Source organism: Sinocyclocheilus rhinocerous, unplaced genomic scaffold (assembly GCF_001515625.1).
Source record: "Sinocyclocheilus rhinocerous isolate Xijiao unplaced genomic scaffold, SAMN03320098_v1.1 scaffold270, whole genome shotgun sequence".
In the NCBI taxonomy this organism is placed as follows: domain Eukaryota; kingdom Metazoa; phylum Chordata; class Actinopteri; order Cypriniformes; family Cyprinidae; genus Sinocyclocheilus; species Sinocyclocheilus rhinocerous.
The window spans coordinates 87,179-109,130 of record NW_015653456.1 but is presented as its reverse complement, the minus strand read 5'-3'; the positions used below and the strand labels follow the sequence as shown (position 1 = coordinate 109,130).

The window sequence follows — 21,952 nt, the reverse complement described above, 5'->3', positions numbered from 1 at the left end:
ATATATATATATATATATATATATATATATTACTATATAGCATTGATATGGTAACAAGTAAATCGACTACGTTTCGTCATGCCAAATCTAGGTAGTCTTTACTCAAAACATAGAATGAAATCTGCCCTAACAAGTTGTTACCTGAATTTTATTTATTAGATTCTATAGATTTATATTGACAGTGAATAAAATATATTGTTATTCTACTCTATAGTTTTTTTCTTAAATATGTTCTTTGTATGAAGACTCTGCAGCTCTCAAGTCAAGTCAGTTGTATTCACATTTACATATGGTTTCGAAACAGCATTCAAGAAATTCATGGTTTTTAATGCTATTTAGTATGTGTTGCTTTATGTATGCGGATAAAATTGGATATACTTACAGTAGTTGTAAGTTGCTGTTGCTATACATTAATTCATTATGTGGTGATGAGTTATGAAATTTGTAATTTTTTTCACTGCTCTTCTCACACTGCACGACTGTCTGCGTTTCCATCTTGTTGCTGTTGTACACTACATGAAGGATCGGCGACAGGTGGTCACACAATACCCAATTTTTCAATAGGACGAATCGCCAACATCTGTTTCACAAACAAACAAATGTGAGACTTGATACAGGAAATAATGTAAGATCACGTGAGAGACGCATTCTCACATGAGAATATATTTATTCCTGTCAAAGCCCACAAAAAGCTTGCAATCCAAGTTGTCTGTACACTGATTTGCAGTGAAAATTAAAAAATAAACAAAGAAGAATATGAAGGAGAGAATGGTTGCTTGCTGATGTTCTGTTGCAGGTCTATTATAACTCCTCCCGCTGAACTTTCCCTTGCCCTGTATCTTGCTCTTTCATTGGCTGTAGGTTGTCGCCAATGTCATTTCCAGTCAAAACACATTTCACACTGCAGGACTGTGAGTCTCAGACAGGTCCAGATATTTAGCAGGCCAAATATCTCAGGGGCATTGGCGAAGCATAAGCGCTTCTCTTAGATTGTGTTTTTGATAACACATACACAATTGTCACTCCTGTGAATGAGCACAAAAAAAAAAAAAAATTTGATTTTGGGAAGTTAAAAACCTAGGAAAACCAGGATTCACCAGAAATAAGGTTATACCAGGGGGCCAGTTCTTTTCTGGCTATTTAGTCAAAATATTATATCAGTAATTTAGTATGTTACTGTATTGAACTGTAAGATTATTGGGTTTTATAATGTTTTATTTTGTTTTGAAAGATTAAAGTGTTTTGTACATCCATCCTTGAGCGGTAAAGTGCAGGGGACATGTCTGATAAAAGCAAATCCAAGAAGTCAAATTCCATTGTAATGAATTAGTGATGATAAAAGTTGGAAATTTGCATCCCTTCAATCATTAATCCATGCTGAGTTTTGTGTTATCAAGTTGTAATTGAGGACAGGACATTAGTCATTTGCCTATTCATGTAAAACACCTGTGTGTGTGTGTGTGTGTGTGTGCGTGTGCAAAACTTTATTTGCATGAGCACTGAACAAATATGCAAAAAGTGAAAACTAGATTTTTACAGCTTTTCCCCCTCTTCCTGCACCAAACCACCAAGAATAATGTCATGAATATGGTTAACAGAATAATGGCAAATGTATGCAGTATTTCACATTTACATATTTTCTCAGAGACCTGCCTTATCCCACAGCAAACAAAACAAATATCGCCCCATTTTCTGACCTATGCCTGTTTTTGACCACGTCTCTGTTAATAAAGCCTTGCAGATGGATCCGCACACTTCCTGTGTTCCTCCGTAACAATCGCAAAGTAATGGTTAAACAATCGCAAGAATTTAATTCAGTTAAAGACTTTTTCTATTAAATTTGAAAAGAGCTGGCACCAGACGTCACACAAAACAGAATGAAATGTTACAATTTCAAATTAAGTAAATGAGCTGACTGCATTTAATAAATGAGACTGAAAACAATCTCAATAGAATCAGCTGATTAATTCCATTGATTAAATATTCATATATTAAATAATGATTGGTAAAGTTCATACATAATTATTAACATTTTAGATGCCGTCAATATGTCACCACATTTTACATAAAATAAATAGTCATGAGATCATGTTGGACATTGTGGGGTTTTGTTTTGGTCTGCAGCAACAGCCCTCAAAACTGTATGAAGAGCATTTTAGGGCAAGGACATACACACAAGACAAGACCATAGACAATAAAAGGTTTCCCTATATTGGGAGCTGTGCAAATGTGCATGTTTTGAGCCATGAGTGCAAGAGAGTGCACAAGCCTCGGGCTCTTTTTAAAGCAGGTAAATGGATTAACAGACTGGATTATCTGGAGGTGAATCACTGTCTTCTCTAGTTAGTGTAAAGCTAAAGCTTTCACATGGGAGGGCAGCCAGTGACATACAGCATTGTGTCCTTATCGGAATCAGCCATTACTGGATATTTATCTGCTAGTATTGGACATTTAATTGTATCCACCCACTTTAACATTAATTTAAACATTTGGTGATTGATTATGTCAAAGATTTAATGCGAAATACAGTTTGAAGAGAGCCGTGTAACAGTAACCGGTAACGCCAGTATGTTTTAGTATGCTTTTTAAACACAGCAGTATAGATATATATTATCAACCAGCACATGAAGATAACTGAGTCACAAGTTGAAATGAAAATAATCACGTTAATATATATATATTTTTTAACTTGTTCCAACTTCTCCAGAGGCAATTTTAGTTTTAATAATAACTCAATTCAATAATTGAATTGCACTCACTGTGCGATTTGACTGTAATTATAAGCAATTATAGAATTGATTTAATTGTAATGCATTAGAGATAAAGATTCTAAATTATTCAAAGGTTTGCTTTGATATTGTTGGCATGGTGTGAGCTTTATGTACTCCAATTTATGTCACTTCCTAGTCTTTGTTTATGTGCCCTTCTAAAGCAACCACCACTTTTTTTCATGAGAGGTCCTCACACAAACACACAGCATGTGTTACACAACACAGTACAGTTCATTATCATTAGTGTTATGTTCTCTGAAACACGGTTAAATTGTGTCTTAATGAGTTCTCAGGTGAGCTGTAAGTTGTCTCTTGGTGCTGTTGTTATGCATTGCAGTGGCTGTGTGAGCGTGTTGTGGGACTCAGGCTTTAATTCTGTGTGTGTGTGCTGTAGCTGTCATTTCTGCACAGCTGAGCCGCGAGTGATGTGTTGTTGTCTGTTCTGATAGGGGGTGGGACAGTACTACTGCCTCTAAACTCTTAATAATTGAATATATTTTTAACTCTACGACTATTCTACATTTGAGATGTGAAGGAGACCAGGCAGTGAACATTGTAAGGTGGATTTTCTGTCATGTGATTTGTTAACTTTGTGGCAGGAGATGGTGTTTGTCTGTAGACACCCCTAAATACGTTAAGCAGGATTTTCCACCCGTCGAGTTGTGTGCACCTGGGTGTCTTGGAAACCATCAATTAGAAAGATAAAAGCTCTACATGAAGGTGTGTAAAAATCTTTTTGATTTATTTTAGTTAGTTAGATTAGAATGTTTAACAAACTGTAACTGACGGTACATGAACATATTGCTGCATGTGCTAAATCAATCTTTAGTTTTGGATTAAATACGTTTTATTAGACTTAAAAATATTATTGATTTCATTATTGGGGATTGTTCTAAATCTCAAATAATTCAGAAACCACTGAAGTTAGATTTTTTAATGCACACAAGTTGAATATTTTCTCCTGGCCAAAGAAGAAAGCCCACAGCTCAAGCTGTTTTTTTTTAGAATCATAGTTAGATGAAACTTTTACTAAACAAAATACTGTCATTATTTATCACTTTATTATAGATTTTCATATGTACATGTTTTAAAGTTTTGCCTTCAAGATAGGTGACTTTTTTTTCGGGAGAAGATAAAATTCAACAGAAAAAAAAAAATCCCAAATAAATCGTTTTAAATATATAATTTGACCTATGTATGACAAGGCAATGTTAGTTCTGGATATAAAATGTTATGTGGTGCAAATCCCCCAAATTATTATTTAATTGTGTATTATTATATAAAATTGATATTTTGGAAAAATAAAATAATACATAACTATTTTAACTTGAAAAAAATATATAAAAATGTTCTGATATTTAATTTAATATTACACAAGCAAATGGGTTTTATGGTTGTATATCAGCACTTTTGAGTTGTGCTAAAAAGTTATACTGTAGGATTAACAAGGAGACTGTGTGATATATTGCTTTTGTAAAATATCAAAAACAAAGCCACAGCAGAAACGATACAAAACCAAGCTGTGTTTTTGAACAACAGTCAGTTAAGTGAATGTTTCAGTGACTCCGATGACTAACTACATATCTGTAACTGCAAGGCTCAAAAATATCAGTCACAAGCTCAAAAATGATGCTTTGTAATTCGTAATTTAAGGCCTTGAGGCTTCGGACACCAGTGCACAGTTGTGCATTATGTAAGTGAATTTCTGACACAACTAACTTTAGTTGTTCCTCAATAAATAAACATTTTTAACACACTGGTTGAATTAATGATTCATTCATTTATTAACACATTTGCTTACAATTCAGAATGATTTATTGTGTTATTTTATTGTGTGTGTGTGTGTTTTAATAATTAGTTGGACTAGATTGACAGCTCTAAAACATAGATAAACACAGTATTTTCATTGTAACTGTATTGTGTTTTTTTTTTTTTTTTTAATGTTTTAATTTCATTAAGATATTTTCATTTCTGTGCTTTGGGTTAACATTCTGTCATTTAGATCATTCCAAGTCCGCTGAGCAGTTAGTAATGTTCTGCTTTGGACACAATGGTGTCTTTGTCTTTATTAAGCAACAATGTGTCTTTGTGCAGCAGTGATGCAGAAATTTTTTTTTTTATCATGTTGCCATTTTTTCTGGGCTGCATTTTATAAACAAATAAAAAAAAAAATGCATGCAGCCCTGAAAGATTTCTCATCTACCATAGGTAAAGACTGGAAACAAGCTGCCTAAGCTCTCTTATTTGAAGGGGTCAGTGACAAAGCAGTTTCCTATATTTAAGGTACTTAGCTGTTGTCACCTGCCAATAGCTCTGTTTGGATGTGTATACTGTATCTGTATCTTTCTGCTCTACTCTTGTCGTATTGACAGGTCTGTAGCACGCATCTTAGGGTGATGGCTAGATTTTAAGAAATGTCATCTTATGCAAGCTGCGTTAGAGGACATGACGACTCTTGAATGAATTATATGTGGAGTATGCATATGTATAGTGTAGGGTCAGTTAAATCTCTTTTTTGGCCCATTTTTCCTGAGGAGAAGAATCTGCCTAATAATTATGCACACCTTGATATAGGGTGTTGATCTCCTTAGGCCACACCCTCCCTCGTTACACAAATACACATCACCTGATATGCATTAAATCCAATAAGCATTCAAGTTTATACAGCTTGGACTTGGAAATTATGGATAAAATGATGATATGGTCAAAATCATCACTTGCCTAATAATTGTGCACACAGTGTAGATTTATTTATTTTTTAATTATTTATCATGCAGTGTTTGGAGTAGCATACTATTGTACTGTGGTTGGATTCACCAAAATCATCTTAAGAAAGAAGTTTCTTACATTTCTTAAAATAAATTCTAAGTTCTTAAGAACATCTCTTTTTTTGGACAGGCTTTGGTGTGATTGTATGTTGGTTCGACTGGAGTAACACAAGGCGCAAGGCAAAGTTCTAACCAAGCTATCCTACAACAAGCAGAGAGCTAAAGAGCTATAATAAGATGTGCAGTGGACCAGTAAACATTAGCAATCTGGCTTATTAGCCAATTAGAAAATGCCACACCTAGGATCATACAAATAGAAGACTCCAAAACAAAACCAGAAATTATTAAACACAATGCAACAAAAGTCATAAGATTAAAAACAAGGTCCTATTTGACTTAATTTTTTTGTTACCATATTTGACTAATCTGTAGTTTGTTTTTTGTTGTACCGATCTTTGTTTACATTATCGATCCCTTCAGAGTACTTGTTCACATCCCTAGTAATAGTAAAATAATGCTTTACATTTAAACAACCCAGTAAATTGTTTGAGCATTTTTTTTATTTCATTACATTGACTTTTACAGGTAATTCAACCATCAGGAGTGAATGTATACCATAGAGTTGAACACTTTTAAACGTGTCACTAGACGTCTAAGTGGCACTATCAACCAAACTAATCCAACCAAGGTGCAGCACATCGGCTTAGAACAAACTTAAAGCCATAGACCAGGTATAGGTGGCAGGTGTGGATTTAAAAGTATATCCATTTGTATGTCTATTTGTGAACATATGAAGTTCATGTTTTGATCCTTCTGCTAATGCAATGAATGCATTTGTTGTTTTTTATGTTCCAACATAAGGTGTGTTTGTAAAAAAAAAAGTGGTGGAATATGTTTTCTGTGGGTTTTCACAAGTTGTTTTGTTTGAGAAAAACATGAAGATATACAGTTATGGTTTACTTTTTTATTTGATTTAGTTGAGTTGGTTTGGCATCAACCACATTCACAGTTGGTGATTTCACTATAATCAGTATAATTTTGCAACAGTGCTTTGTTTTTCCACTTGGGCAAGCAATTTGGGTGCAGCTTTTCTAGTGCAGAAATCAGACACATACCAGCCAAACAATGCTTAACAATTCATAGCAATTGAGGTGCATACCGTGGATCCACTCACCGAATCGTGGATCTTTTCATAACTGGAACAAATTACAGAAAACTACAGTTTGATGATGGAATAATTTGAGGACAAGGACAACAAGGAAAGTTATATTATGTTAATATTATTCAGAAAATACCCACAGTAATTTTTTTCAGATTTCTCAAATTGGGCATGTGGAGCATTCACAGTTTATAATGACATTGATACACATACTGGACACATTATTAAATATCATGTAAGGTGAGTAGATGTGAGGCCAGAGTTTTAATTGTATTTATTTCTTTGTAATGCTCAATGTATCCAGACCATATTAGTCTTTGTTAATTTTTTTTTTTGAATCATTAGCCGTAAAATGATGATCAATATAATCATAAGAGTGGCATTAATGAATGTCAGAATAACTTGTGTGAAAAGCATAACTTTGTAGGTTATTTTCACTAATTGTACTAATTAACTGGGTAGAATTGCATGTGGTAATTTAATACATCATTAATATAACAATTGATTTGTTCTGGCACACATAGAGACTAATAATTTAGTGAGTACAAGATACAGTCCTAGGAGACAGAAACAGTCCATGACAATATTTACACTTACTCTGTCAATCACAGAAGAGAGTTGGGAAGAAAACAGCTTTTTCTCTCGCATTATTTGTATTGAATTCACAGTTTTAGAATTCATTTTCCAATATCCATTACAATAACAGGAATATCTTGTTGCACATGTTTTTATGTTTTGGAACATTTTTGACAAGTTTGGCTTGATCAGCGTTTGCCAGTGAGTTTCATGAGCTGTTTTTGTTACTATCACATTGTTTTATCCGGGTTTGCTGTTATGACTCCTAGGCAGACAAATTTGCTGTAGATACATCAGTCAAATTATCAGCAATGATCATATCCCGCCTTCCCTTCCGATGGTGAACTTCCAGTATAGACTTGCACATTCCTGTCTCTTGCAAAAATAACACAAAGCAGTGTTGTTGTGTCATACTGCTTCAGTTACATTTAAAGACTAATCATCTACACTTTTTAGCATTTTCCTGTTTAAGTGGATATTTCATATAGGTTTAAATATGTAGCACGGTGGTTCTGTGAGGCACAACATTTATTTCCTTTCTATGTTTCCACATAGAGTATAGCAGAATGATGGTAAATCTCACTTGAACTTTGATTTCTCGGGCCAGAATAAGTTGTGGACCAAACAAAATTCTGCTTATTCTGTTCATAATCAAAAGTTCAAGCTGTATTTTGATATCTTGACCCATTGTAATTTACACTAAGATCCAAACAAAGTTTTGTTGTTGTCTTTCTAGAATTTAGCTACCATTTGTAGTTTTAAATCAGGATTATTTAAAGCGACTTCAGTTGAGTCCTGTTATAGAAGTGTTTAGCCCCTTGTGTTATTTTTCAGTGTAGGCTACAGTGGCTCCTTTCACACTTAAAAAATTTGGGACATTACTGTAAGGAATTTGGTTCTGGTTGGTATCACAGACTAACTGCTGAAATGTTTCCCTTTGTTCCAAGAAATGTCAGATGAAATACTCAGAACTCTTCAGCCATACAGTCTCAGATAAAACATTAACCCAGGGAAAACCTGTGTAATGACCTTCCTTGTGCGGGGAATTACAGTCGACTTCATTATTTATTGGAATAACAATCATACAACATCAAATATGAAAACGGAGATTAACCCCGCTCCCAAACACGGTTCAAAACTGTGTTTCTTTCCCCATAGGCCACACCCCTACCTCATCACTGCCTGACTAAAACACAGATGTCATGGGTACAGCCCACCTCATTATCTTATTAGGGGAAAACAATAAACATTATACAATATATAATACATATAAATGCATAAACAAATAATGTGAAACAGTAACTCACAGGCTCATACAACCCTTTGTCTATCATTTTCAGTGTTTTTACATTATTTTTGATCTAGAATTGTGCCATCTGATCTCTTTGTACACAGGTTTGTGGACTGTGCAAGCATCATAATGCCATATTTTGACTAACATTCCTGACTAATAATATACCTACTGCTGCAAGACCATCATCAGTCCCTTTGCTGGCCCTTTTTCGGATCTGTGGAAGCACCCGAGCAGTAAAACTGCTCTCTATATCAATAATATATCTAATACTATGTCAATAAAAGCTAAAAGTACACTTAAAAACATTCAGAAATGTTTACAGTGCAAGTGCTAATCTTAATATGTGAAATTTGCTATCCACCCTAAACACTTTTATATTAAATGTATTTTGGAATTTAATCGTAAATTTCTTCTGTATATTCAGAAGTCCTTGAAACATGTTTTGTGTTTTGACTGATTGCATTTATGTATAACATGCTCAAAAATGAGTGTTAAATCCAGTCAATTCATAAAGTAAATCATCTTGATGCACAAGCAATATAATAGGCCTATATCAGCTTTTTTGTGGAAATGTATTCACTGTATGTACTACCTATATTTTAGAAAGACTGTCATTTTATTATTATTGTTATTATATTTTGACTTGGTCCCTAAGCACCGGTACTGTTGGCACCCTTGTTTAGAGATTTTTGGACAGGGCTTGCCAAGACCTTTTGTGGCATGACAGTGACCATTTAACCCCACCCACACAATATCCTCATGCCATTTATGCCCCTAGGGAAAGCTAGCCAGTTCAAAGCTAGTAATAGGGCATCAGTGACGTTTATCTTTTACCCCACTGGCTTCAGAGAAAGGTTAGTGTGGAAAGCTTGCTTTTAACTCGGAACAGGTGAACTGTATGTGTGTATTCTACATGCAGAATTCCAGGGCATACTGTTACATTTTGGTAATTGTAATTTGACTATGGAAGACAGAAGCTTAATTAAAATGTTTTTTGTTTCTTTTTATATTACAATACTTTCTCCTATCTAACGTAATATGCAGAAGCAGCTACTGTGTAAGTAAACTGTTTGTAGGTTGATTTTACACACAGTGGTGTGGCTTACTTTGGTAAGCATAAATGTCTATTTTTAAAACATTTTATTACTTTTTTAGTGTAGTATTTCTTATTAGATAAATAATAAGAAGATCTCTGTTAGGTCTATTTCTTTTATGTCTGTTATACAGAATTTATTTGTCCTATTGCTCAGTTTTTTTGTGGTTTGTTTACTGTTTATTTGTCTTTAGTAAGCTTAAGATTTAAAAAAAAAAAATTGTTAGGCTATTTTTTTTTTTTTTTACATTTGTTTTTGTGAGCTCAAATGTTATTCTGCTATCATATTTAGTTGAACTGTGGGGTAAAGAGAGAATCTGTGAAAAAGTACTTTGGTTGTTGTATTATATTTATTGTACTGGAGATTGAACCTGCATCCATTTTTAGAATGACTTTCAAAATAATTAGCCTCCTTTTTTTGACATGACCCAAGCAAAAGCGGAGTATCTTGTGCAGTAACTTTTAACTTTTTTACTCTCCGACTATCTTGCCCCGACTCTGGCCACTCCTTTTAAAAACTCGTAATTGGCCGTGGCTGGTCTGGGGTCTTTTTCAGGGGAGGGACAGACAACCCAAATGGAGCTTAGAGCAGATACAGGTACATCATGTGAGTCGCCTAATTCTTCACATACAGAATTATTTTATGATTGTTGTTTTAACTAAAACATTGTAAATCATTCTAGTAAACTTGGATTTTTATTGCATTATTGCAAGTCTGTAAATTCATGGCAACCTGTGAGTAATTATGGGAATATACAGCTCTAAATTACATAGACAGCGTTACTTAAGAATGAGTGGGTTCACATCATCGAGTTGTACTGGATTCTTTGAGTCCAGCTACCTATTCTTGTTCTTGCGAAATGTACTGTAAAGGACGAGTTATGCACTGCTCTCTTTGCATTCTTTCAGTCTTACTGAGTTACAAACTTTTATCAGTTTCTCAACCCTTTATGAGTACAGCCAAGCACAGCTACTAGGCCCTCCCTCCTTAGGAAAAGAGGTGTGCTCTATTTGTTCATATGAGTTGGTGAGTAACAGTTGACTTTGAATGACTTTGAACCCATTTTGGGGAAAGCCTGTGTGAAACTAGAAAAGAGTATACAGTATAAGAACATCAGAAAGAAACCTAGTGAGTTGGAGGCAAGTCAGCACCAGCCATAACAAGTACAACTCTTGAAGAATGGTTTTCCAACCACATGTGGAAGTTTCTACCCTTAGGAGTATTTGGGAGGAGAGATGCTGGTTCACTGGCTTTAATCTCAGGTTATCACGGTGGTTTGGTGAGTCTGAAGTCTTTTCTTGTCATTAAGAAGAAGGTTTTAAAACAGTTGGAGTTTCTAACTTCCAAGAAAAGGGTCGAAGGACACTGCTTTTAAAAGTCTTCAGAATCTTCAAGATCTCTTAAAGTATTCTCTTCAAAAACTTGAAAGTATAGGATTTATCTAAGACTTTGGAACCATAATGGCTTCAAATGTTTGTTCTAGTATGTTCTTAACTTTGAGAGTAAACTCTGTAGGATTATTTAATTTATATTTACATTACATTAATGAATTTAGCAGGGGTTGTTAGGTAGGTTTCATCCTCAAAACCTTCATTTTAGAAAGGCCGGCCAGTAGAGCATTGCAGTAGTCTATTCCTAATTTTGTACAGCACAAATCTACACAACCTGGAAATGTTCTTGATATGTGGATGGTAAAGCTCAATTGGTCATCAAACACTACCCCCTGCTTCCTTGCTGTCCTGGTTAGTGTTGGTGTTGCTGACCCCAGTTGAACAGTGGATGTTGTGCTCAACTGACAGGTTTGCAGGGATTACAGGGAGCTTCGTCTTAGCAAGATTGAGCTGGAGATGATGCTACTTCATCCAAGCTGAGATCAGTCTCGATGATGTTAATCATATTGTCATTCTTGATCGCTTAACTTAAATCCTTTGGCCTCAAGCTTCGAGTCCTTGAATCTGCATCACCAGCCAGGGATGCAGACTGTCTATAACTCTTAATGTGATGTAACCTGCAGCCAGTCATTCTGAAAACCAAATCAATATGGTGACGAGCATGAGAGTCTGTGTGTGAACTTCAACCAGATATGGCTCCCACACTGTAAAAGGACTTTAAGCTATCCAGTCGGACCATTTAAATCATATTGCAGTTATGTAATATGGTCTTACTCCAAATGTGTGAATCATGCCAGTGAGCTGACCCAGACTCTGTTAACCACTCATGACAGAGAAAACATCTGCTTTGCCGTCTGCTGCCTTATAGACAGCAACTCTGCATGCCACACGAATTATGCCCCTTATGTGAAGCTAACAGAAGATTTGACTAACAATTGATTCAACTGGAGTTCCAGTGATGTGAAACTTAATCATAAAATTTGTATCACACACAAACATAGTGTGAAATAGTCAATTTCTGTCAGGACCACTATCGTCAAAGATGATTGACAATTAGCACACAGTTTGGATTGGCGGTATTGTTCTGTTCTGGCCTAGCATGGATGAGAGCAGGGAGAGCAGCAATAACCCCCCAGGGTAAACAGAACAGAATAAACATAAATGTATTTCAGATATCGTTAAAGTTCATTAATTTTATGTGCACATTTTAGAATTAGTCCGATTCAAGCAGAATCAGAAGGCTGAATCCTGACTGACAGACAGAGGAGGAATTGGGGATGGAGGAGAGTAATTAGCTATTAAGCAATGCGAAAACTGCTGATAATACTTATATATGAATGTTTAGATAGGTGTCGTATTCCTATAGGTAGATGGGGATCAGCTGAGAGTCAGCTGATGCGAGCTTGACTAACGTGACCTGCCAGAACTAACGCTACGCTTGATTTCTGTTCTTCCTGCGGATCCATGCAGCCTAGCATGGATGAAAGCAGGGAGAGCAGCGATAACCCCCCAAAACAAAACCATATGCTGATATCCCCCAACACAAACTGATAGCAAAATCTCAAAGCCTTAAGCAACAAGCATGTTGCCCTTAACCAATGACCAAAACAAATATGTTGCCAAAACCCGCATAACCTGTAGCAACAATCATGTTGCCTTTAACAGATGACCTAATGAGTATGCTGCCAATACCTTAAAAGCTTTAGCAACATGTTCTCAATAACACCAGATGGACTTAAAAAAACATGGGACTGCTCCGCCATGTAGTCATGTTGTTAACTTAACAGTTATCTTACTGATAACATCGTCAGAGTAGCGCTAACAACATTAGCGCGTATGTTAACGTGTGTGCAAACTGTATGTGCGTCTGTGAGGGAGAGAGAGTGGGAGAGATAGGATATATGCTTTCCGTACATAATAAAATGTAATTTTGTGGCAAAAACATGGAAATGATCTGTCGTTTTTATCCTATTGTTTACTATATTTATTTGTTTGGCCGGTGTTGTTGTGGGTTTTGGTTCTTTCGCTGTTGTAGACTGTAAGGACCTTTGAAATAACTGAAATCATTTGGTGAAGTGATACAGACATGTAATGCAGTCAAGAGAGCTGCCTGGAACTACGTTCGCCGTGCGTTTCCCTGAAAATAATTGCACACCTTCGAACGTTCGTCAGCCAATCAGATTCAAGCATTCAACGGCCCCGTAGTATAAATTGAATTACTTCTTATCAATACATTTTGTAATATTTGCAATATACTTAGGACAATAAGTACATTTAGAACATTTATCTCAACTTATACTACGGGGCCATTGAATGCTTGAATCTGATTGGCTGACGAAAGCTAAGCTCTCTAAAGCCCAAAGTATACTCTTTTTGTACATTAGCATTCACTTGAGTTTGGCCTATATTTGGCCTATAGACAAATGATCATAGAAGAACTGAACATTCAGTCAAGACACTGTACAAAAATATTAGTCTTAAACAGTAGAACATTTATGTTATGTAAAGAGTTTGGCTTAGAAAATATGGATTAAAAAAGAAAGATATTATTTTTTTATGACTTTGCAGCATTGTTTATTTTTAACACATGATGTCATTGAGCAACCAGCAACGGTTTGAAGATATAGAGGTGAAAGTCCAGAACCAGGCATAAATGGGATGGGCTGGCAGGAGACGTCAGTGCTGTTTGAAAGTGTTTACTTTCAAAATGCTCGTATGGAAATGAAGGGAGAAAAATGAGTTTCCTCCCTCTGTCCTGCTGCTGACCTCGAGTTCACTTTTATAAGCTGAAAGGTAGACGGGAGACACTGACTCTGAGCAAGTATGTGTTTATTGATTGTCTGTCTTTTGACAGTTTTTAATCAATCTTAATTTGGACCTTAAGAAAGTGCTTTTAAAAACATATCTGTAAATACTATAATTTAATGAGAAACTCTTCATATCACAGTTCCTCAGGACAAATGAGGTACATGTTGAAAATGTTCTTTATAATAAATCGAGGTTATATTAAAGCAAATACACCATTAGCTAATATTATTGTTGTTATATTTTCATTCAGAAGGTGGTCTTCCTCTAGTAGACATATGCTGTAATGACCAGTTTCCTTTCTTGCAGTATTCCTTTCCGTTCTTACAATATTGTCCTTTTGTTAGGTTCAGTTCTGATCAATGTGATTGTGAGGCTATTCCCTGGCCGGTCAAAGTCTACGTTAATATGCTTTGCATTATTTATTACTTTATCAGATGGAATGCATTAAACTGCTGTTTCTGTTTTAAATCCTGATTAAAAATTTTCATTGTACACCTGTACAATGACAATAAAGACATTCTAATTGTAAATGCACTTCTTTCTTGCTAATAATTTATAGGGATTATGCCTGTTTCACACATACTCTGTTTGGAGTGCTCTGTATGCAGTCCATGTGTGGTACGTGGTGCAGAAGCAGCACGGGCTCATTGTGCTGTCACATAAGTCTGCTAATGATCTGGAGCTGTATTCCACAAACGCAACTTTTATCCATTATTTAAATTCCAAATCCACATTTTGTTACTGAAAATGCTTTTCAGCGTTGTGATTCACAGTACACTTTTTAATACAATCTTTCTTAAAAAGTTGACTCTCATGGCTTTTCTTTTGCAATTAAATCTTTATTACAAGCAATCCTGCGGGTCATAAAGAGTTTTGTTTTTCTACCTTTATGAGTGCCATCCATTGTGTCACCTCATTTATCTAAAAGTGCACATTTCCTGTCTTTAAACCTAGCCAAAATGCCAAGTGTTGTTGACTGTGAAATGCAGTAGGCTTTAATTAGAAGCATTTATAGTGTGATTACTACTTTTTTCATGTCAGTCCATGTTCATTTTTACCATGAACAATGGCCCTTTAATTCAGCGTGTGCAGCACATCAAAAACACTCAGTGTGGAAACGATCACTGCACTGCTGCATATGTACCACTCCTGGAACGCATTGCCGGACCGCATCCATGTGCAGTGTGAATGCACTAACTTGTTGACATGGGCACAGAAAAAAAATATGCACCGCATATGCACTGCAAGTGGAGCATGTGTAAAATAGGGATGGTGGTGTGACCAAAAAAAAGTTTTTTTGATTGAAAAATATGCTTCAGGGGCTCGTTCTCCATGTAGGCAAGGGAGGCAGTGTCTCCTGAAAAATTTTAGGAGAAAATAATCAATAGTACAAAAATAAAACACAGCAAATATTATGAAATATGAGATTAAAGAGTGCTTGAAATGTTTTAATAGACCCCCTAATGCGTGATGTGGATATGCTATAGTTGAGAATAAATGGGAAAAAGTTATGTGAGAGAAGGCAATGCCTCCATCACACTATGATTGGCCTATTATGCTTGTTTAATTCAATAAGTCCTGCTTCCCATGTTTGTTAGCATACTGCATCCACAAAACAATCTATGAATGAATCTAATTGGTATAAATGAACATACTAATTAAAAAATAGAAACTCACCTATGTAGATATCACCACTTTCTGTCATGTCCAGTCAAACTAAATGACTTTAAAAAGTCTCACTTATTGATTCTAATTTTGCGTGCACTCAGCTTGGTGGAAGGTACATTTCCGTTTCTGTGACACCTGCGGTATTATCAAGCTTTGATGACTGGATGAGCCTAAAAGAAATTGTCTGTTAAAAACAATAGCTGAACATCAGTTCACAAATAAACTCAAAATCTGAAAATTGTTGCTGCATTCTTGTAGAATCCTACTTTTGACTTATTGGATGATAAGGAATATCAGTGCTGTCATAGGATGATAAGGATAGCCATTTCAGTGTGAAAAATGCCTTGTGATTGTCTATGATGTGAAGATAAATCACTCTCTCTTTCTTTTCTTTTTTTGCCATTTCTACTTTAGAATCACCTCGGTTGTCCACCGCCTCTGTTGGCAGTAATGACCGGACCTCCACTGCTACACTGTCTGATTGTTCTGACTTCACAGAAGTCCAGAGGCCCGTAAGCGTGGTCTCCAGCATCTCATCCGGGTCTGGTTCCTCTCGGGAAGACATTCTCCTGTCAGGTATCCCATCTGCTGGTGTGCCTATTGAGGACAACGTGGATCTGGAATTAACGGCTGCTGATCCGGATGAGACTCAGGGCACTAGTCTTACCCAAGCAACCACCCTATTCCTCCAACAAAATAGCAGCAACACTGTTAACAACAGCAACAACAGCTCCTCCGTTTCCAACAGTTTCTCTCCATTTGCTGCCAGCACCATGGCACCCAACCCTGAGCTCACCTACCTGGACCGTGTGGTCATGGAGATCATTGAGACGGAGCGGATGTATGTGAGAGATCTGAGGAGTATCGTAGAGGTCAGCATTAGTCTTAATCTTTCTAAACAAATGGTTATATTCAACTGTCAATCAAATAAAATTTGCAAAAATGCTATTAATTACAATATATGCTAGGGATATAACAGTACACAAAAATGATGGTTCGGTACCTTGGTTTTAAAGTTTTGGTTCCTTAAGGTGTAAGTTATCTGACAGGCTGTAATTTTTGTAAACATGCATCCGATCACTCCCATTTTTTATTTTCCTAGTTAATCTCCTTTAGTTGAGTATTTATAAACAGTTTTATCATTGTTCACGGCTTGCTCTACTCAAACATTTATTCGGCTCCCATAGAGACATTATTGGTAATGCCTGCTCACCTCCGCTTGCTCTGTCAGTGGACATGCACATTACTGCTGCCTTGATCTGCATTGCAGCTTGTAATGACACAAATAGTTTGATCTGATGAATAGTGCACCTTAGTTCTCACCAATTATTAATATTTCTAGCTCGTGATTTAATAAAACCAACTGTGTGCTTATAAGGAAGGATTTTCTCACAATGTAGATAAGTATGTAGATGCAAGAGCCTTCTTCCAGTCTTCCTCCAGACTCCGGACCTTGATTTCCAAATGAAATGCAAAATTTACTTTTATCTGAAAAGAGGATATTGGACCACTGAGCAACAGTCTAGTTCTTTTTCTCCTTAGCCCAGGTAAGATGCTTCTGACGATGTTTCTGTTTCAGAAGTGGCTTGATAGCCCTTTTCCTGAAGACGTCTGAGCATGGTGGCTCTTGATGCACTGACTCCAGTGTCAGTCCACTCCTTGTGAAGCTCTCCCAAGTGTTTGAATCGGCTTTGCTTGACAGTGTCGGGGCTCCTTTAGCACAAACTCCAGCATCAGTGAGGTGTGGCATGGAAGCGATCTGCCTGTGGCACTGCTGAGGCACTACTGAGCCTTCAGCTCATCTTCCCCATTATTGTGGTTTCAAAGAACAAGAGATACCCGGAATTTATACTGTAGGGATGGTCATTTAATGAAACTCAAATGTAAATATTCTAATATTTTGAGATACTGGACTTTTGACTTTCATGAGCTGTAAGCTCTAATCATCAAAATTAAAACAAAAAAACTTTTGAAATGTTTTACTTTACATGTAATGAATCTAGAATATGTGAACGTTTCACTTTTTGAAATGTGAAAACTTTTTCACGATATTCTAATTTTTTGAGATGCACCTGTAAATGAAATACTGTATACTCTCTTCTGTTGCTCACAAGCTAGTGTTTAACACATGCCGAAAAATTGCTGATGCTGACCCCTGTGCTGTGTCGATACACGTTTTGGGCTGTTTTTTGTGTCTTGATGTTTTTCAGTGTCTCACACCATTAGTGCTGCGTTAAGTTTTAAACTGTAAATTAAAAAAAATACATATATGCTTTGAGACCCTGTTCTTAGTTCCATTCAGTTTCAACTATTTTTCAATGCAAGAACACATCATGTGTGAATGGCCCCTTATTAGCAGGTTATGGGTCAGGAGGCTTGATGAAATGCTTTCTTTTTTTCTTTCTTTCTTTTTTTTTTTTTTTTTTTTTGAATTGACAGCCCACATTTGTACACACTCTTTTCTTATGTGTGTTAGGTGAAAGTTCACCCAAAAATGTAATATCATAATTTACTCAGCCTCTTGTCATTCCAAATGCACAAATGAAGTTATTTTTAATATTTTAATGTCATATTTTTGTCCATTCATTAAATTAAGTTCCAAACGTAAGTACGGGAGGAGCCTAAAGGCTGATTTATACTTCTACATCGAACCTACGCCGTAGCTACATTGTATGCTGTGTGTAGCATGTGTAGCCTACGACGTAGCCTGAAATGCACATCTCCAAAAATGTAACAACACATCAGCTCTACGCAGACTGCAAGCACTGTGATTTGTGTGCTAGAACCCCTCCTTCAGGTCAAAAAAACAATCTGCGACAGCGTCACATTTCCTTGCATTTCTGCTTGCAACATAACTACAGTGAAAATAAAGATATACGAGCAACTCAAGCTGCAACTAAAGTCGCTGTCTATTTGCCGCCATCACTGCTGATATTTCTCTGACAGCGTACACAACAAGCTGCTTCTTCGGCTTTTGCTTTGATAATGTGGGCTACACCAGCAACATTCCTGTGGACACTACTAGTGGTCTTGCATGTGTAATTACATGTCGACACGGACAACTGCACAGAAGTATAAATGAAACCGACGTGTAGCCTACGACGTAGAGGCTGAAGTCAGAGTTAGTTTAGCATTAACTATTAAAACTGGATGGGCAGGCAAACCTATGAAACGTCCACACAACACAACCAAAACTTTCACGCATCAAAAGAATGAAAAGACAACTTGGAAGCTCAACCATGCTTGCTTCACATGTGAGAACTAACCTCATTGGTTCTCATGTGCGAAGCAAGCACAATCGAGCTTCTGTGTTTACCATATTTTATGAGATTTATTTATGTGTGTTAAACAATGTTTATACATAAATAAAAGCCTAAAATAAATCAGTTCTTTATATAAAGCGATCATGTCTTTTCATAAAGCATGGATTAAACCACTTTATTCATATGGATTACTTTTACAATGTGATTTTGTACTTTTCAATGCATGAAAGTTTTGGTAGCTTGGACTTTCAATAAATAGACAAAAATAGAAAGAATATCTTCATCTGTGGGTGAGTAAATTATGACAGAATTTTTTTATTTTTGTGTAAACCATTTCTTTAAATTACTTTGTGTTAAGCCTTTGGAAATTAATCCATGGAAATCTTGACAGGATGAATTTCTACACTTCATGAAATAAAACCCAACTCAGTTGAAAACGCTGTTTGTGCCCCTAGTGTAGTCAGTCCTAGTAATGGATTCCCAGCAGGGAATGTTGTGGTAGTGAACACTGTTCAAAAAGTGAGAAGTCACAGATCAGCTATGATGGATTCCACCAAAAATACTTTTTGGAAAGAAGGCACATTTCTGGAGCTTCTTTAAAATTTAAGAAAAGTTCAAGACATTGAAACTTATTGCATGTGAAATTATATCAAGTAGAGTCAGTAGAGTTGATTAGAAACATTAATCGGCAAGCTGTGCTTTATCTACTAAATTGTAAACGTAGGTGACGAGTGAATTCTCATTTTGTAAATCTAAACATAATTTTGGGTGACATGGTTTATTTCACAGACCTGATGCTAGATCAAAAACAAGGGTCTTCTCAGTACAGACAGAAACTGTTCTCTAGATCTGTTAATCCAGGTACTAGATAGAAACACCATCAACCATTAAACCATCGCTAGCGTCCACCAGGCTTAGCCACAGAAGCAGATTCTCTTCAAAGTCTCGTCCTCCAAAAGCATGTCATTAAACCTGAATGCTCAAAATGACTGACAGGAAGACACCTGACACCTGAGGGACAAAACAGGCTACTAAATAAATAAATAAAAACAAACAAACAAAATAAATCAATAACAGAAGAAGGGGGGAAAAAATTAAATTTAACAATAGTAATGTTTCAATGGCAAATTTTAGCTGTACAATGAAATATGGTTATAAATTAGTTTTATACAAATCAAAGCAGTAAATAGTAGTCAACAACATAGGCCTAAGTGGAAACCGCACTATTTGTAAAGCATTGAATGTTAGTTATGTCCAGAGCACCTTAATGCAACTGCATGAGTTTAGTTTACTCTATTCAGTCTAGCAGTGTACACCCCCCAAACAAAATCAAGACTTTGTAAAAGACCATAATAGGACCCCTTTAACTCTATCCAGTCTAGTTTATTCAGTGTTAACCAAAGTGACTGATTTGAATTTCACTAATTAGTTATTTACTTAAAGCCAGCATGAAATGGAAATTCACCTATTTTCTAAATGTTGGTGATCTCATTGTGAATGATTCATCCAAGAATATGTTTTCACCGTAAATTTTAATTAAAAATAGCATAACTTGAACTTCTTGAAACAACTTCTCTCTGGTGACATACACCAGACTTCCCTAATCATTTGGTCTGCTTAAGCCACGGCCCCTTTCTTACAATCAACTGCAAGTCTGCATTTAGATCCACCTCTATCCAATCAGCAACTGATGGATAAAACCAAGTCCCTACGCTACACAATATAGAAATAAAGATCTGCTGATACTTCTGTTACATCTCAACTTAAGCTGATTACTACATTAGGAGGTCAGTTCAGTGCACTGCAATCAAGGAGGGTGTGTAGTTAAACCCATCAGATAGGTCATATCACGGCTCATACATCATATTTCATTCTCCTACTACTGTATTCGCTATTGAATACATGTTTTTCATTATATATTGAATGCTTCTGAAGTGTAGGAACTGCGTATTATGACTTCTTAGCAGTGAGACATCCAGTGCCCTGGGATTATCACGTTATGTAACATCAGGTTTGACAATTGGATTGTGCCAATTGAGTCCTCCAAGTACAATACAATGTCACACAGCTTGAAGTGAGATTACAAACAGTCATAAGGTGTAAAAAAAAAAACATTTCAAAATTACAATTTGCATTTAAAGTTGCATTTAAACGAACCCGAAAAACATGCATCACAATTTCATTATTTATTCAAAAGACTGTGCACTTTATCAGATAATTGTCATTTGTTTGAGAAAATTAATGAATGAATACATAATACATCCCTGAGAACACACAGTCCTGAAGAGTCTGTCTACATTTGGATTCTTGGATTTGTTTGCAGTTGGGGCTGCACGATTATGACAAATAATAACTGTTGATTATTTCTAATGATATTGTAATAGTAATAAATAATTTACATTAATTGAATTTACATTAAAATACTTATTTTGTGTGTGTACATCTGTAAACAAAGACTAAATGGTGGAGCTAAACTTACCAAATTTTGTGCACAGAAATTGAGCAAAGCATCAAAATTACAATGCACCATAACATTATAATCACTGAAGCTGAAGACTGAAAACTACATAGATACATGCATTGTTACTTGCAGACATATTGCTCCTGTCTGCCGTGCTGCTGAGTGGTTTGTGATTGTAGCTCCGTGTAGCTTCACTTTTCTGTTGAATCTCTATCTTACTGTCACTCTGTTGTTTAAAGTCATTAAATATAACTTAATTCCCACCATATATTCGATATTATCTATCAAACTAATCTGACTAATTCGATCGTTCGCTTTTCATTTTAAAAAGCAAGTGCAGCGCACATGCAGCGCGTTAGCATTCATTAGCCTGTTAGCTTGTCATTCGCGTTTCCAGTCTTTGCAACCACTGCAACACACAAGAGACCGTTAAACATATTTTATTAGATTGTAAAAGGTATGAAGAAGAAAGAAAGGGAGTTAGAAACACAAGTTGAAAAACAAAACATGACAGTGGGAAATCTGCTAGGAAAAACAATGTCTAGGAAAATACATAGTCTCCTAATGAATTATTTGAAAAATACGGGCACAAGTTAAAGAATTGAATAGAAATATATAGGTAAATTGTTTCTCTCTCTCTCGTCTCCTTCCTTTCTATCAAGCTACTGCCCACACTCCAGTCCAGTAGGTGGCGGTAAA

General features: G+C 36.0%; 1 protein-coding gene across 1 annotated transcript in view; it reads left to right on the top strand.

Moving 5' to 3' along the window:
- The window catches only part of LOC107715685 (pleckstrin homology domain-containing family G member 3-like), a 64,685-nt gene that overhangs the window by 16,894 nt on the left and 25,839 nt on the right, over nucleotides 1-21,952 (top strand). The window contains exon 3 of the mRNA XM_016521858.1: nucleotides 15,944-16,401. Coding sequence (XP_016377344.1) covers nucleotides 15,944-16,401 — 458 coding nt within the window. The remainder of the gene's footprint in view (nucleotides 1-15,943; nucleotides 16,402-21,952) is intronic.